General features: G+C 41.9%; 1 protein-coding gene across 3 annotated transcripts in view; it reads right to left on the bottom strand.

The window, feature by feature from the left end:
- Positions 1-16,425, bottom strand: part of LOC116964942 — an 83,046-nt gene that overhangs the window by 19,400 nt on the left and 47,221 nt on the right. For all 3 annotated transcript variants that reach the window (XM_033006249.2, XM_042790393.1, XM_033006250.2), the window contains exon 2: positions 4,221-4,294. Coding sequence is in view for 1 of the 3 variants with exons in the window: in XM_042790393.1 (XP_042646327.1) it covers positions 4,221-4,294 (74 nt within the window). In the remaining 2 variants the exon portion in view is untranslated. The remainder of the gene's footprint in view (positions 1-4,220; positions 4,295-16,425) is intronic.

Raw genomic sequence — 16,425 nt, 5'->3', positions numbered from 1 at the left:
GCGGAGCCCAGGCTCTGGGGAGCGCGGATGTCAGACCTGGCCGCATAACAGACGCCGCTCAGCAGAGGGAACGGAAACCCGCGAGCAAACAGCTTCTTCTTGCAGCTCTGTGATCACCTAGAATATTTGGATCCCTACTATTGTAAGCTAAGATGCGACTATATTAAATAAAATGAACACATGTGGTGTTCTCAGAGGTGCATGATGCAGACACCACATCTTGATCGAATTACAGTGTCTATACATGGTGCGTTCATTCACAAGCAGCAAGTTGGGAAGGAGCCTCCTGGACCGGGATGTTAACTTTGATATGATCCTCTCGTGGTGCAGAGCCATTTGCTGCAATACAGATCCAGACATGTTGGACTTGCAAAGTTTTTTTCCCAGGCATGTGGTTCGGGATAGATGGTAGGAGATGACACCACCAAAAGTTTAGTATGAGTCCCATCATATAGGTAAAGAAAACAGGGACTAACAGGGGAATAAAAACAGCAGGACCCTGAAGGCTGAGCAGCTAGGATGAGGGAAAATAGTATGGGGAAAATGTATCTCATCCTGGCAGTAAGACAAATGGATTAATGTAAAAATGTAAGAAAGGCTACAGTGGGCCAGACTGAAGCTTTACCCTGGGAGCCTGTGGTCAACTGTAGCCAACACCACATATCTAAGGATCACAGAGACTAGACTGCAGGAGCAAGGTAAGTGTGTCCCCCCCCAGTCTACTTTCCCACATTGCAGGCAGGGGTTTTTTTAGTATTTCATTTAAAAACACTACACGTGTTGCTCTATTGTGTTCCTCTGCTTCCTAAAAACATCTTGGGTCACTTCATGCACCAGTGCGATCAAAAGGACAACTCACAGGTAGGATAACCAGCCTGACCTGGTAAATAATCCCAGGCAGTGCAACACGGCGCATCCAGACTTCATTCCCTGTGGCTGGACGCAGGGGGAGGGAGCTGTGGGGCTTGGGGACAGCAGCATTAGTCACCTTCATACCAAGGCCCTTGGCACTTCTCTCTGTTTGTGAAATGTTGCGTTGAGTGTTTGGTTTCTCTTGGTGACATAAATCAATCTCAGTGCCTTGGCGCTACTTTTCCAGAACAAAGAATTCCCAGAAAAGGGGAACCCCGCTGCTGGGTTGTATAATACAAATGTATAATCCTGTTGGCCACATGGTATTTCCAACACTGGATATTTTTTTCTCCAGGATACAATGAGGATGCTAATAAAAACAACACATGGAAGACCTCAAGATAAGCCCCAGTGTCTGCTGAAGAGTACATAGCTCTGGTCTGGGTCCCAAAGCAAACACAGATGCTTCTAAAACAATTATCAAAGAAAAACAACATGTGACTCGAGAAGGAACATCTATATATGCCTGAAGACTGATGGCTGGCTTGGTCTAGCTCTGGGATTAACTTCCAGACTTTGCATCTGAAGAAGCATCATCTAGCAAGAGGAACGGGAGCTGCACGCCTGAGTGGCCACGAAGAGAGTGTTGAGTTTTTTCTCCTGCTGAGGACAGAGAGGAGCTGCTGCTCCCTCTCACTGGGGAGAGCTTCCCACATCCCTGCTTTGTTGGCTGGTGAACCAGACTGAAGTGCCTCAACCTTTGAAAACTCAACCCCAGAGCCCTCCTTTATCTCAGTGCATTGAAATAGCTCCCAGCAAAATGGTGAATTGTGAGCACCAAAACCAAAATGAGAACAAAAAATCAAGCTTCTGTTCCTCAAACCAAAGATCTCTTGTCTGGAGGGAATTAAGAAACAGCCTGTTTCTCCTGCTGTGAGTGCTGAGGGCAGCCTTGGGCTAAGGCCTCCACAAATACCATCAAAATATTTTGACAGACTTTAAAGTGCAATTTCTGCAGGGAAAAATTCCTTCTTCCAGGTTAGATCACAACAAATGACATACATTTTTCTCAGCTATAAAGCTGAATATTTCATGTAACTTTTTGATGGACAAACATGTATTCACTGGTGATACAATACAAATATCCAGAAACGTTCAAGCAGACAGATGAGGAAAAACCATGATTTTCAGGGGTGGTGCATGGAGAAACCAATGACTGAGCACAAGAGTATTGCAAGAAAAAAATTTTAAAAAGCAGGTCCTCAACCTAGCAGAACCCTTCCAGCCCAGCTTCAAGCTATTCAGTGGGCTGAGCAGCACACCGACCACTGCGTGCTCTAGCAGCATTCTCCCATATTACTAATCTGGGTTTAATTATATCTGTTCATTTTGATTCCTGTAATTTTTCAGAGGGAAGCGTTAAGTAACTATAAGTGGATAGGAAATTATTTAGTTGAGAGCTTGGGATTTTTTCTTCTTTTTCTTTATTTCTGCCTCAAAATATCTCTGGCAAAGTATAAAGTACTTTTCCATTGATGTTGGCCATTCAGTACATTCTTATGAAATTTCAGTTTGTCTTGTGATATTTGCCAGTTTGCTCCATGGAAAACTATATTTTTGGGCAGGCTGTAGAAATACCCAAGAATTCAGAACATAGATTCCAACATCCACTAGCTGGAAGGATTTTGGAGTGACAGCAGATCTGTTTTCCAGTCTACGCAGTGAGCTGGATCACCATCCTACAGCAAACATCTCCCCATGTCCAGCCTTGTTTCTGTCACACCATCAAACATTGGAGCTGAAAACCAGCCCAGGTGTAATCCTGCACTTCTGTGCATCAGGTCTGATACATGTGGGGACACAGGACAGATGCTGACCCATGATCCAAACTCAAATTAATACAAAGCACATCAGACACAGACTATCCCAAACTGGACAGGAAGTTATTTAATAGAACCAAACTTTAAAAAAAAAAAATCATTGATGGATTGTGCCTTCTTTATTCTAACACAATTGATTTTATCTTTCCTTTTACCTACTGGCAACTCCTGCTGTTCTGAGTTAATGCATGGAGCAGAGCAGTGTCTCACGAATTCTGATTTCTCTGAGTATATTTTCAACATTTTCCTATTTCCCCTGAAATAAATGACCTTGTAAGGAGGTTGCTGACTGGAGCAGCATCAGGGGTGGAATATTCCCAGATGTCCAGCTTTTTGGTCCAATTTCCTTATCTTCCTGAGAGCTTCTGGGGATGGCAGCTCATACCCCTCCAACATGCCCTATGCCATGTTAGACCACCAGTAACTAATTCACTGAATTTCCCAGAGCCCAGACTCTCTACAGCAGTGGCTTAAAGGCAAATCAATTATCTTCACTCATCACAGAAAAACAACTTTGAAGTGCCATCCATCATTTATCCAAATACCTTGTTCCTGGCGTTTGCTCAGACACCCTCCCTTGCCAAATAAAACTTCTCCTCAAAGGCTAAAGCCGGTGATGAACCTGGGTGTCTGTGTTTAAACTGGATTATGACTGTCACAGGTGATATATCCTTGTAAAATAATTTCATCCCCCTTTTCTGTCCCTTCAGCAGTACTTATGCAGACATGCAATGAAATACCAAACTACTCAAGCAGCTACAGGTGGGGGTTGGGGGTGAAGAGTTGAGGCTTCATTTAAGTCAACTTTGGTAACTTACACATATTAGCCAAACAAACAGAAAAATCTGTCTCATTATTAAGAGAAATGATCAGAAATTCCTCAGTGGGATTTTTTTGCATGCCAAGAAGTTATAACTGCACAAACTAAACCTTTCTCAAACTTCATTTAGGATTAAAATTAACAGATCCTTCCCTGCAGAATTCTGTAGCAAACCTATCTCCTCTCCAGTTCCACACCTATAAATCTAATTAGTGACTGGGGAGCAGGAAGTGGACAAATTCTTAAATTAGGTTTGAGATAGCAGATAGCATCCTGTAAAAATGGAGTCTGCCCAATCGGCTGCTCACAGCAAAGACTTCATATTTTGCGATCTTTTTTATTGGAGAAATAATGAAATTCCTCTTACCACAAACTTACTTCCTGAGGGCCTAGTCCAAAGTCAATAGATATCAGGAGAAAACTCTCATGAGCTGACCTCCATGGCCATGCTCTTTGCTGGTTAACTATCTGATTTCCAAACTTTGATTTTTGTGCTGAACATTTCCTCTGTTGTGTGCATGAGCCTTGGTGACATTTTTTTAGTTTCAGCTGAAATGGTTCAGTCACCTTTAGAAAAAGAGATTGGCTTTTGTCTAGTATCTAAATCAAAATAAAAATGCAAGTAATTTTACCATGAATCCCTGAGACACCAACCTTTGGAGACATACCTGAGCTGGGAAGAAGCAGCCATCCAAGGATAAGGAGTTGATACCACAAAAATCAATGTTTCTTGGGAACACGGCTGAAAAAAAAAAAAAAAAGCAGGGCTGAGCATTGAGTTTAACACATTGGGATTTATCAGGGGACAGTTCCAGGCACCTGGGGCAGTTCCTGGATGTGCTGGGGCAGGAAAAGAGCTCTGTGGGCTTAGGCAGGAGATATGAGTGGACAGCATCCTCTGTGTCATCAGCGCAGCCATAAAGTGACAAACAGTGGATTTTTCAGAGCTTCCAAAAGAGACATTTGTTCCTCTGCTATCTAAATTTATGAAAGTGAAGCAGCCAAATCCCTAGGATTTGCTGATGCCCCTCAGTGTATGCACTTTCTGACCAGACTTTGAATATATGAAATTACTAAATATCAAGAGCAGAAAAATGGATTGAATAGAGACATGATAACCTCATAAAAATCCCTCCTGTGCCTCTTCTACCCATCAGCTTTAGCACCATATAGCTTTTCTCTTATTTAAAAAAAAAAAATCTGTTCCCATATTTAGGTTCCTCTCCTCCTGTGAATCATGCTCAGATGATTTTCAAGGACCTTTCATTCTCTCTCTGCCTCACATGTTAATCCAAATCTCTTTTCTTAATTAAAGTTTTACTCTACAAGAGTCTTTAACGTCCATTTCCAAGTGGCAAAATCAAATCCAGCTCCTCGTGATAAGGAAAACTCATTTCTTGTTGATTGACAAGTTTAATTAAATACCACTATTTTCTTTTAATTGCTAGATTATTACCCAGACAGCAGCTTCAAGGATTATCATGGGTGCACAGGGGAATGGCACCTAAAGCCTGAGCTGCACAACTATTTCTTGTTTTCTATTTTCCCTTTCCCAGAAGGGGCTGTATCTGCTTGACATCACATGGATGAGCAGGGTATGGGCAGGCTCTGAGCTCTGATCACATTTGATTAAGGCCACTGACATTTTTGTGCTTAACTGTGGTCCTGAGCATCCTTATAGGCACATATACGGTCCCTCTCTTAGGCCACTGACCCCCCCCCCTTCTGCTTGCTGCAGCCTGAAGCCCCGTTGAGCTTGCTGGGACTTGGGTTTTTTTTTAATTTGCTGAGATACAAGATGAAAGCAGCCAAGATGTGCCAAGCCTTGGTCCAGATAGATATATCTCTGTTTACGCTGAAAATTGCAGTTAATAACCGAAAGATGTCAGGATGGAAACTGCATTATGAAAAACATCCCATCCACATTCTTGGGGCTTCTCCGTATTACGACACTCTGCAGTGTTGCAACACAGTGTTCGTCTCTGGAGAAAGTGGAAAAACCTGGTTATGGGTCTATTGCACCATGGTACGTGCCAATAGCCATTATCTTTACAAAACTATCGAATGTCTAGAGAAAACAGGGTGACCATCTCAAACCAGGGATTCTCTAGTTAATTCAAACTTCACTCGTGATGAATCACTGCTTATTTCACTTGCAGCCCGCAAACAGGCATAGGAGTAATCATGTACACATGTCAAGCCTCATTTTCAAGGATTTACTCTTGACACTGATTTTAATAAATTATTGGTGAACAGCAGGCAATTACAACTGTCCCTTCTTTTTCCAGGTAGCTACACTTCACTTCGTTAGATTGTTATTACAGAAACCAACCTAACCATAATAAAAGAGGCTAATAGGTCTTTCCTCCGACACACAACTAAGCCCTTCCCCTGTTGTCCTAATGTTATTTGTGGGATATGAGTCAGACATTGGTTTTGTATGAAAAATAGAACAAAACTGAATCACATGAAAGGTATCATGGTAATGATCTCGGTGACAGGATAAAGCCCCAAGAGCCAAATCAGATAAACTTCCCTAACAAGACCCTGCACTGTCCTCCATAAACCATATAATATGGTCTCAGATAGGAAAGCTACTAAATAACTCTTTCATAGAGCAATTACATCTCAAAGCTCCCTATCTTGACAAAGAGATTGTCATGATGCCAAACTATTCATCATACCCTATTAAGATGTCAAAGCTTGAAATTCTCTTTAATTTGTTTATGTATTTTAGGAAACTGTTTATCATTTCCCATCTATTAAAGAAACACTATTTAATATGTATTAACTGGGCTGTAGTTTTCATATGGTCTTTACCATAGCTTTGATGATATATGGGAATGAGATATGTTGGGGGGATCCTGATCCCTGATCAAAGAGCTGGAGGGCCCTTGATACCTTTCCTCAGCTTGTTACTGATGAGTTAATTAAAACATCGAGCCACAAATTCACTGAAACAGGAACTGTGTGGTGAGGTTAACGTTACTTATCACTAAAAGCAAAAGACCTTGGCTTTCTGCCTGGTTCATCCTGACACAGAATGGCAGAGTAAGACAGTATCGTGTCCAGAAATATCATTCAGAGAGCCATTCCCTTACACATAGGTTTGAGATCTATTTCGGTTTTTATACAATTATTTGAAGGATATCTTAACCACAGATTTTTAGTTATGATTCTGACTAGGCACCTTCAACAAATTTGCATCCTCATAACACTAGCATATGACTGTGATTAGGTCATTATTTCATCTAATCTTGCTTTTCACAAATAAACCTGAACTCAATGATGACAAGCAATTCAGATACTCAAATATTGCAAAACAAAGTGGCCTCCTACCCTCCTGAAATACTATGATTGCCGCAGCCTCTCTATTATTTCTCCACATCAGTATACCCACAATTCAGTCCACATTATGCCAAGCAAACATCACAAGCCAAAAGTGTTCATGACAGTATTTAGATAAGCTTAAAAACAAAAAACCTGACCATCGATAGTTTCCATGAAACAACCTTGACACCATGAGATACATGTCCAAGGCAAAGTAAGGGATTTCAGCAATAATACTCCCATTAAATTTAACAAAAGCCAAGAGACTGACTCTCCACATACATCACAGACTTCAAGATGATCCAGAGGCTCAAAACTCAGCTTTCAATTTAGGTAATTTATTTTATGACATATTCCTCCATTGCATAACTCCATTAATGTGCTGTTAATTTCTAGTTTCACACGCACTCTGGGCTGAGATGTTAAGTATTTTAGACCATGAGCATGTATGACATGCTAATAGAGGTGATCTTTGTACAACCAAGCCACTCTTACTTTTTTCAACAGATTTGATTACTCCTTCTGCAATACTTAAAATTTCCCTTTCATTGCTGAGAAGGGATAGGCTTCAGCATCTCAAGATCCTTTTTCTCATCCATCCTTCCCTCTCCCGTTATTGATGCAGTGCTCAGCAGAAAGTTACGTTGGTTCATGGGTGACTACATCCCACTCCTTCCCCGTGGGAGCCAACCCCACCTTGCAACCTCCAGGCAACGACATGTTCCCCATTGGGCTGGGAAGAGAGGTTATACCCTGAGTCAGAGAAAACCCCGAGCTCTTGCTCAATAGTGCAAGTGCTGAGTGCGTGAGAGTGGTACCTGATACACTAATTAGTGGAAATTATTTCCTTTCCAACATCCTGTTACTTTAGCTGCATGGTGATTTACTGATGTTAAAAATTGGTTTTGGCAGGTGGAGTCTTCCTTGCTGCTGGTAACTGCCAGAAAAGCAGGTGTCTTGTTTCTGGTTTTAAGAGGCTTTTTGTTTTTCTTTGTCTGGATACTTTTTTACTTTTTGAGTATACCTTCCCTACCTTCATGGCTTTGTTCTTTGCAATTCATATCTTTTTTTTTTTTTTTCCTAATCTCTGATTTTGGAACATTTCCATACTTGACTGTCACTGGTATCTAAACAACTTCCTAATCTCTAGGATTTCCTTTTGTCTGTAAATCACCTTTAAAAACCCAGCAATCCCTTATTATTTACTCTTTCATTTTCATTGTTTCCTCTATAACAAGCAACGTTAAATCCAGAGAGCATTTAAGACCAATTTCAATTTCTGCATGAAAACAAAATAAAATAAAACAAAACATCTTTTCAAGCCTGAAGTAGGATTTTTGCCAGAGGGAATATTTGTTCTCTCTAGTAACAAGGTGAGATGGTGCCAGTTTAGTCCAATTTCATGTGAGACCACGAAAGATTCATTTAAATAGCTGCAATATTCATTCAGCATTTCTTTCAGAGTGTCCTAAATAAACTAAGAGCTGCATGATACCCACTGAGTTGTTTCCTTCCTCCCAGGGAAATAGGAGGACTGTACTTATTTTCACAGGTAGCAACAAAAGACACCATCTGCTTGGCTATTTTATAATCAGCTTATTTACCTGCATGTGGTCACTGCAGGAAGTTTCAAACATGCCCCCTGAAGCCGATGGCTGGAGGGGAGCCGTGATGTCTGCAGGCTTTTTGGGATGAGGACCAGTGACCAGCCCTGCATGTTCCACCCCAGGTGTAGTCCCTTTGGCTGTGCTCATAGCTGATGCTATTTGCACGCATCATTATTTGCAGAAGCTGGGCTGGGACCCAAAAGAGCAACAGGTGGGGTGAGAAATCAGCAAAGTGGGCATTGCGAGGGGGAAGGAAGGGGGCAATGGGTTGTCCTGGCAATTAATTGTCTGCAGCCTTCATAGATGGAAGAAGCCTGGCAGTGTCAGTAATTGCAGTAATCAAAGTAAATCACATCTTGCCACTTGCCTAGATGACATTTTTCTCCCTGTACGTGAGAACAGAGATGAATTTTCCAGCTGCATTTGAAGATGACGATTTTGGGGATTTTTGTGAGAGGATTAGTTACACATTGCAGCTTTCAGTGCTGGAAAATGAACTTGTATGGAAAAGAGAAATTCAGAGCTTTTTGTGAGATTTTGAAAGATGCTACAGAGAGCTGGATATAAATCAGAGCAAAAATGGACCCCGTGTATATCGGATCATTGATATCTTTAAAAGAGCAATTGTGCTTTGAAGTATAATAGGAAAATAGAGATTTTTACCTCAATGAGGTTTAAAGATAATTGCACTCAGTCACTTTAATCAGCATGCTTCAGATTTAAGCAGATGGATACAGAGGGCAAATCTGTGAAGGATGAATTATTTATTTTGGGCACACTAAAACTTTGTCTCTTAAAGGTCATCAAACTTTCAACAGAATTGTCAAAGTCTGCTGCATATGTGAATGCGATTAATCTTCTCATTAGTGAGAAGCAACATTTTCTTTTGAACTTGATATGCCTGGTAGGGGAACAAAAAAACAGAACAAAATCATTTATGGAAAAGTACAGCTGAAGAGCATCTGTTTGTCTTATATCAGCGGTTCTGCCCAATTGCTTACAAAAAAATTAAACTGGAAACCTTAGAGCAGAAAAATATGTTCTGTCCATTAGGCACAAATACTTGACATATCTATCATTTTTAATAGGATTATAAAATTAAACACCCCCCAATCAAGCAGCATTTATCAATTAGTATGATGACTCTTTAGTGTCTGGCTAAGCGACTTCGGTGTCAAACACAATAAAAGACTCGTTTACACCCTGTACCAGAAATCATCAGTGAATAAAGAAGAAAGAAATGCCATTGTTTATAATTGACTTCAATAAGACTGCTCGCATGGGTAAGCTTAAACACATGCAGGAATGGTTTTAAATGATTTACGATACTTTGCATTTAAATCAGACATGGGTCAAAACTGGGCCCCCAGCTTGAATTTATCCATCTGGATCCTGATCAGTGGGGCCAAACTTTCATTTCTGAGCTTACGTTGAATTTCGATGACACAAGATGGTTGTCTGCAGAAGGCTGGGACCACGGTTACGCTGCCAGCCCCACAGATGGAATTTCCAGGGGGATTTCACATGAGTGAACGCAATGTGAGTCCATGTGCCAAAGGAGTTTATAGGCAAAGGTAAGTCAGATTCTTCCCTGTCAGCACAGGGATTCTATGGAGAAAATAAAGAGCGAAACTGCATTATTAATGGAGTTAAATAAAGAGATGAATACTCATGTATGACTAAAATATTGTGTCATTCAGTGAAAGACTCTAGTGGGTACCCTATAATATGGACCACAGACAGGAATGCTGTCGACAGAAATTTGGATTAGACCTTGTGATGCTTAGGAGCTGTTTCCTGTGCTGTCAGTGCCCTAAGAACAACTCAACAACTCATTTCATGGTATTCCCCCACATATAAAAAGGGGATGATAATAATAATCTTTCATTTTCTTCAAAGCACTTTGAAATATGTGGATGAAAAATGCTCAAGGTAAGTTATGCAGAACTAGCTGTTTCCAATAAAAAATAGGTTCTGTTACTTTTATTAGAATAACTTATTTTTGAATCGACATTATTTAGAAAAATATTTTATGTTATTGCTTTTTCAGAAAAATGCTGTAATCTAACTACAGAAAGCAGAAAGTGCTCTGTAGTTTTTCAATCAAACAATTAAATGAGCTAATTAGGGACAGGACAAGTGTTGCTCCACCAGGCTTTTTAGCATATTATAGTAATCCCAACATTCAGGACATTTGACATTAACAAATGCCATAAGAAATCCTTCATGGTGGGATGGAGGCAGAGAGAATTGGAAGAGCTGCACAGGCACGGGCATGGACATGGCTCTGCTAGCAAGAGCCACCGACTGGGAATTTGTCCTTTTCTTTCCTGAAGACGTGCTCAAGGCTGCGGAGCACTTTGCTCTGGACACCAAGTTGCCTCGTAAGTCAGGTCTGCCAGTAAAACGAACATTACTGGAGGCAGAACCCAGCTGACTACGCAGATTTTATGGAAAGATGTTATTCCTTCCAAAAAAGTAAATGAACAGGAGCTGATTTGGTGTCTGGTTTTCATTTTACCGTTTAATTCTTCTGCAGAGAGTAAATGTTTAATCTTCACAGCCTAAACCAGAGCTGACCTCCCCATCTCCACAACCTCCTACAAAACACCCACCAGACACTTCTGAGAGGGGAAGGATGAGGACACGTCATGAAGGCAACTAGAGTTCAAAAATACAGATAACATCTTCATGCTACTGTCAAATTAAGGATATTATGTGACTACTGTATGTGAAGGGGGGCAATTCATTTAATCAAATAACAGATAACACTTCTTAAAATTACATCTCTTCTCTTTACCTTCCCATCTTAAAAATCAATAGGAAATTACAGTCTAATGTACCTGAATATTAAAACTCAGAGATTCATGCAGAATAGGAAAAAAAAATGAGACCCTAGAAATTACTCAGATGACAGCTATTGAGTTAATGACACAGACCTGGGTTGATTTTTACTCTTGGAGTGGAGCCAGGATAATAGCAATGGTTACTTTTGCCACTCTAATAACAGCAGAGTCTTCATTGTGCTCAGCAAAAGCAAATGGTACCTTCTTTTTATTTGCCTGGACCGCAGCCTTACTACCTCAAAGCACAACATACACATGTTTTGGTGCAAGTTCCTCTCTACTCAGGAAAGTATTTCAAGATGGACAAAAGTACCTTATTTAATCATGAAACAAGCAACATAAAAGGCTGCATCTATGCTCTAGCTTGCCTTTCTTAAAAAACTACTTCGCAATAGCTGCTTAAATATAGTTGCACGAAAAATGCTGCAGCTGTATCCAAAACCTGTATCCAACCTAAGTGCTGCCATAAAGACATCTTTATCTGAAACCCCACCTCCTAAGAGGAATACATTGCAGGAGATTTGGGACTTAAGCTTAAATGAAAAGCCCTTGGACACTTCATTTGAAATGACATGGATTAGGCAGGGGAAAACCTCAGCAAAGCACAGCGACAGCCTGGGCACCCCAGGAGACAGGGCAGGGCGAGCTGGTGTCAGTCCAGTTCTGCTGCTGGTGTGGCTCAGGATGGGCATTTACATGGCCACTTACAGCACCCTATGAAGACTTAAATCAGTCTAAAAATGACAAAGCCAGGAGAGCTGCAGCATCATTTGCAATGGAAAACTTGTCTGAAAGATGGATACTGAGCATCCTCCAACCTGGAAGTCCACCCTCCCACGTCAGAGCATCACACCTCACCTGCCCCACGACTATCCGTATTTATTTGGGGCACAAACCTAGCAGAGAAACACTCAAAACTCAACTCTGAGATGCTGTGCATCTACCAGGACCACAGCAGTAATTAAAAGCGTGAAAGATCTGCTGCCAAATATCACAGCGTGGTGTTATTTGCATGGTGAGGGCTGAGCAAAGCAAGCCTGAGAGGCTGTGTTCTTTGCAGAGATTTTCTTTCTTAAGAGAAGATTGTAACCAAACTACCCTGGGAAGAAAAAGGCCTTTGAAAAAAATACTTAATAAAATTCTAAATTTAAATTTAAACGCACACACACAAATCATTTCTGAATGTTTATTTCATTTCACAACGGGAAAATCCCCCTTCCTTTGGTTAGAATTATTACCTTTTAATGGGTACCAGAAGATTTGTTCATTGCCATAATTTTTTCCAGGATTTTTCTTCCTTTGTGTGCCCAGTGTTCCCCTGTTTTGCTCTTTCCAGTAGTCCCAGGAATGTGCCCTGTATTCACTGGGAAAAACTACTGAGTTGTTTCAGCAGCACCTGAAATTTCCAGCCGGATTGGAGTAGACAATCAAGGTAGAGATTTTAGACTGGACATTAGAACTAAAATAGAGTGAAAAAATACAAAGGAATAAAAGCTAAAGAGTTGTTACTATTAGCAATATCTTTGATACAAGGTGCTGCACATAACAGAGAATGTCATGATGATTTATTGGCAGTTTGGAGGTGGCACATCTGGGATGTCTGATGTTCCTCTCTTGAAAAGACAAACTGGTGTGACAATCTGTGGACTGAGATCACATACAGCTTCTGATCTCTGGTTGTATTTTTAGTATAAGCACTAGGAAACGTGACGTGTTCCTGGTGTGGGCATGCAGATCCCCCACACTGGAGAAGACCCTCAGCCCCTGGGCTGGGAGCGGGAAACACTAAAACAGCCCCTACACCAACGAGGGGCTGAGCTGGGAAGCCAGATTGACTTAATTTATTGCACGGAGGAGGTCTGGAAAGTGGAAAATTACCCAAGGCTGAACAAAGAGGCTCAGCTGTAGCCATGGGGACACATAGAGGGGCCGAGCACCACCCAGGATGACTCGATCGGGAGGAAGGACACACAGACATGCTGCTGTAGAGGGGGAGCTGGCTCTGCTTTCACTGGGGAACTAGCATGGTTAAAGCAAGCAGAGCTGGGCAGGGACAGAAACGTTGGCTATTTTAAGGAGAAGTAATAAGCTGCAGGATAAGTATCTTGGAAAATCCCACACGGGTTTCACCCCTATGAATACTCCACTGCATGGGTCAGTAGTACCATGTTTAGGCACCATAAGGACGCCCACACTTTCCCCAGTCCCACAGCTGAGAGCTATGGGGAGCAAAAGCAGTCAAGAGATGCACATGCAGATATGGGAAACTGGGTATAACAGCCAGGACCTCTTGTCTCCTTTCATTTAAATTAAGGAATTGCCTCTCCTAAGTGCCATCCTCACCTGTCTCCTGGCACAGAAAAGATATGCCCATTTATTCTGTGAGATACTCAACGCTGTGATTTAAAGAAAAATCAAGGATCTTTACCTTTATCTTGGTGCTCTGGTCAACCCCAGCATTGTAACAGGATTTCATTGGGTTGCTGGAATGATTTTATCTCTTATTGGTAAACTAGACTTCCTCCTAGTTACCACCTATTTATCATCTGTCTGACACAGTATTTTTTTAAACAAGAACTTCTTTTTAAATCACCTTTTTGGTCAAGGCTATCATTGCTTAAGTTCAGCAGTTTACAAACAGATTGCAGTTACAAACCCTTGGAAAACGGGCAAAAGGAGGTTAACACTCTATAAAGGATGAGTGAATGGATGGGAAACTGTTAAAACAGTAGGAAACAAGGAATTGTGAACACATGCCCCAACAGCATCCAGAAATTTTTTCTTAACCTCACCTTATCTGTGTTGGTGAAGCCTCGCAGGCACAGCCCGTGCTTGCAGGCAGCTGCACCATGGAGAGATTTATTCAAACTGCAAGGGAACAAATTCCCACCCCTGCTTTGAAGTCGGCCGCTCTCTCCACAGTCACAGAAGCAACTCCCACGGCGGCATCCCTGAAAGCCATCAGAGCAGTTGGGATCTAGAGATAATCTTCCCTGCCTAGACCCACTCCCAGCTTCAGGAAGTTTGCAAACATGATATGTTTGATTTTATCTGCTATTTTTCACTTTAGCAGTGCAAGAGAAGAGGACACACAAAAAAAAAGCCTTTCAAAACCTTTTCTTTTTGGGTGTGGCTACTGATATCAGAGGGTTACCTGAAACTGTATAAGCCTACACAGAAATCTCAGACTTATATTATCTTATCTAGATACATGATGTAAACCAGCAACCAAATTTCTACTCTCTGTTAATCTGCTATAAATCTAATTTTCTGCTACTGATGTACGGGAGAAAAAGAAATTCCCTGCATGCACGAGCCTTATTTCCAAACTTGGAGGGAAGAAGCTGCCTGCACTTAACTAGTCTGAGACTCGACATTGAAGAAAACTTTAAACACAGAGTGTGTCCTGTCTGTGAGTGAGGGATGGCACTTAAAAGGCAATCATCGCAGTGCTTCTCTAGTTGAACTACTGAAGTTTTAATCATTGCTAGGAACTCAATTAGTCACTGTTATTAAGCCACCAAACAGACTGAATGTCAGAGTGGAAATATTTGATGTTTTCTTAACAACTTGAACTATTCCAAAACAAACCCATTTGGGGTATATTATTCCTACAGAGTTGCCAAAATCCCTCAGCTATTGCAGACCTGCTGGGAGCCTGGAAGAGTATGGCTGGGTAACCCCAAACCCAAACTTTGACAAAAACCCCAAGAAATACCCTGGAAATCAAGCAAGCTGCTTGAATCCATAAGGCGTTCCACTTGTGAGAGAACGTTGGGTTCTCAAGAATTTAGAGAACATGTTTGGAAGCCCTTTGTTACTTTACGGTTCGAAGCTTGATGAGAAAAAGGAAAATGCAGTGAGGGAGCATGCTTCCCCCAGTAGCCATGCAGGGGTGAGTTCTGGTGGGAAAACCAGAGCGGTTGGTGCTGGGAGAGCTCTGATGAGCTGTAGGCAGCTTCCCCTGCTCCAGGTTTCCTTCCCAGCTCATTTGGTCTCTGTGTAATCTCATGCTGGCTGATGTACAGGGTGTTCTGGAAGCCTCACCAAACCCACAGCTGATTTTTTTTTGTGCCCAAAAAGTTAACTCGTGACAGGGCAGCTGCAGGGTGTGGGTGGTGGGACATGTAAGCTGGTGCTGAGTGTAGGGGAGAGGCAGCGTTGTTCCTGTGGCTCCATTTGTAGGATCTACATCCCCAAAACAGGCACAGAAAGCTGAGGGAAGGGAGAACGCTCCAACCTGCCCAGATCAAAGGGATCTAAGAAACATGTGGAGCCCAAGCACAGGAAGCCCTGCCAGGATTGTGATGTCTCATGAATGACCAGGGTTTAATGACTTGGGACATAACCCACAAAACAGCTTCCTTGTCCCATCTACAGGACACCAAGATGTCCCCATGGCTTTGGGGAACCAGCAGCCCAGGCCATCGGAGGAGGTATGTTAGCGGAAGGTCGGCACTCAAAACATATTTCTTGGAAAATGATGATTCCCACATGGTCTCAAACGCCTGGAGAAGCTCCCACTCCCACCTCACATGCTCCAATAGTGCTTGTTGGCTTCAGCATGGGCAGCGTGGGATGCTGAGCTCCAGCACCTCTTTGCAGGACCAAGGGAGGAACTGGGCCAGGGGGCTTTGTTTGAAGTGAGGCTCTGCTAAAACTGAGCTTGCAGATCCAAGGCGGGATGTGGGACACAACGGCAGGACCACACAGCCGAGAAGTCCATGTTTCTAGCACAGCTGCTGAGACGCCTCCTCACTGTGAAGGTGACAGGGAGGAATCCACAGCTGACATATACATCTTTTTGCTGGAGCATTTCATGTCTTTTCTCAGGCACTGTAACTAATTATGCGAATTTGGAAAAAAAAAAAAAAAAAAAACCCACAGATTTTGCCAGCAGACATTAGATTTAAAAAAAAAAAAAAAAAAAAAAAAAGGCAACCTACCAGGGGACAATTCACATGACTGACCAGAAAAAAATGGTAAACAGCTGTGCCTTAACATCTGTACTACAGTCAGACTCTGCAAGAAGGAGTAAATGACCAGAATAAAAATTGCCAATAGCTCCTCTATTCAAGCCCAGACCACGG

The sequence above is a fragment of the Tyto alba genome, unplaced genomic scaffold (genome assembly GCF_018691265.1).
Source record: "Tyto alba isolate M040663 unplaced genomic scaffold, T.alba_DEE_v4.0 Super-Scaffold_17, whole genome shotgun sequence".
Classification (NCBI taxonomy): Eukaryota; Metazoa; Chordata; class Aves; order Strigiformes; family Tytonidae; genus Tyto; species Tyto alba.
This window is presented reverse-complemented; position numbering and strand designations above follow the sequence as displayed.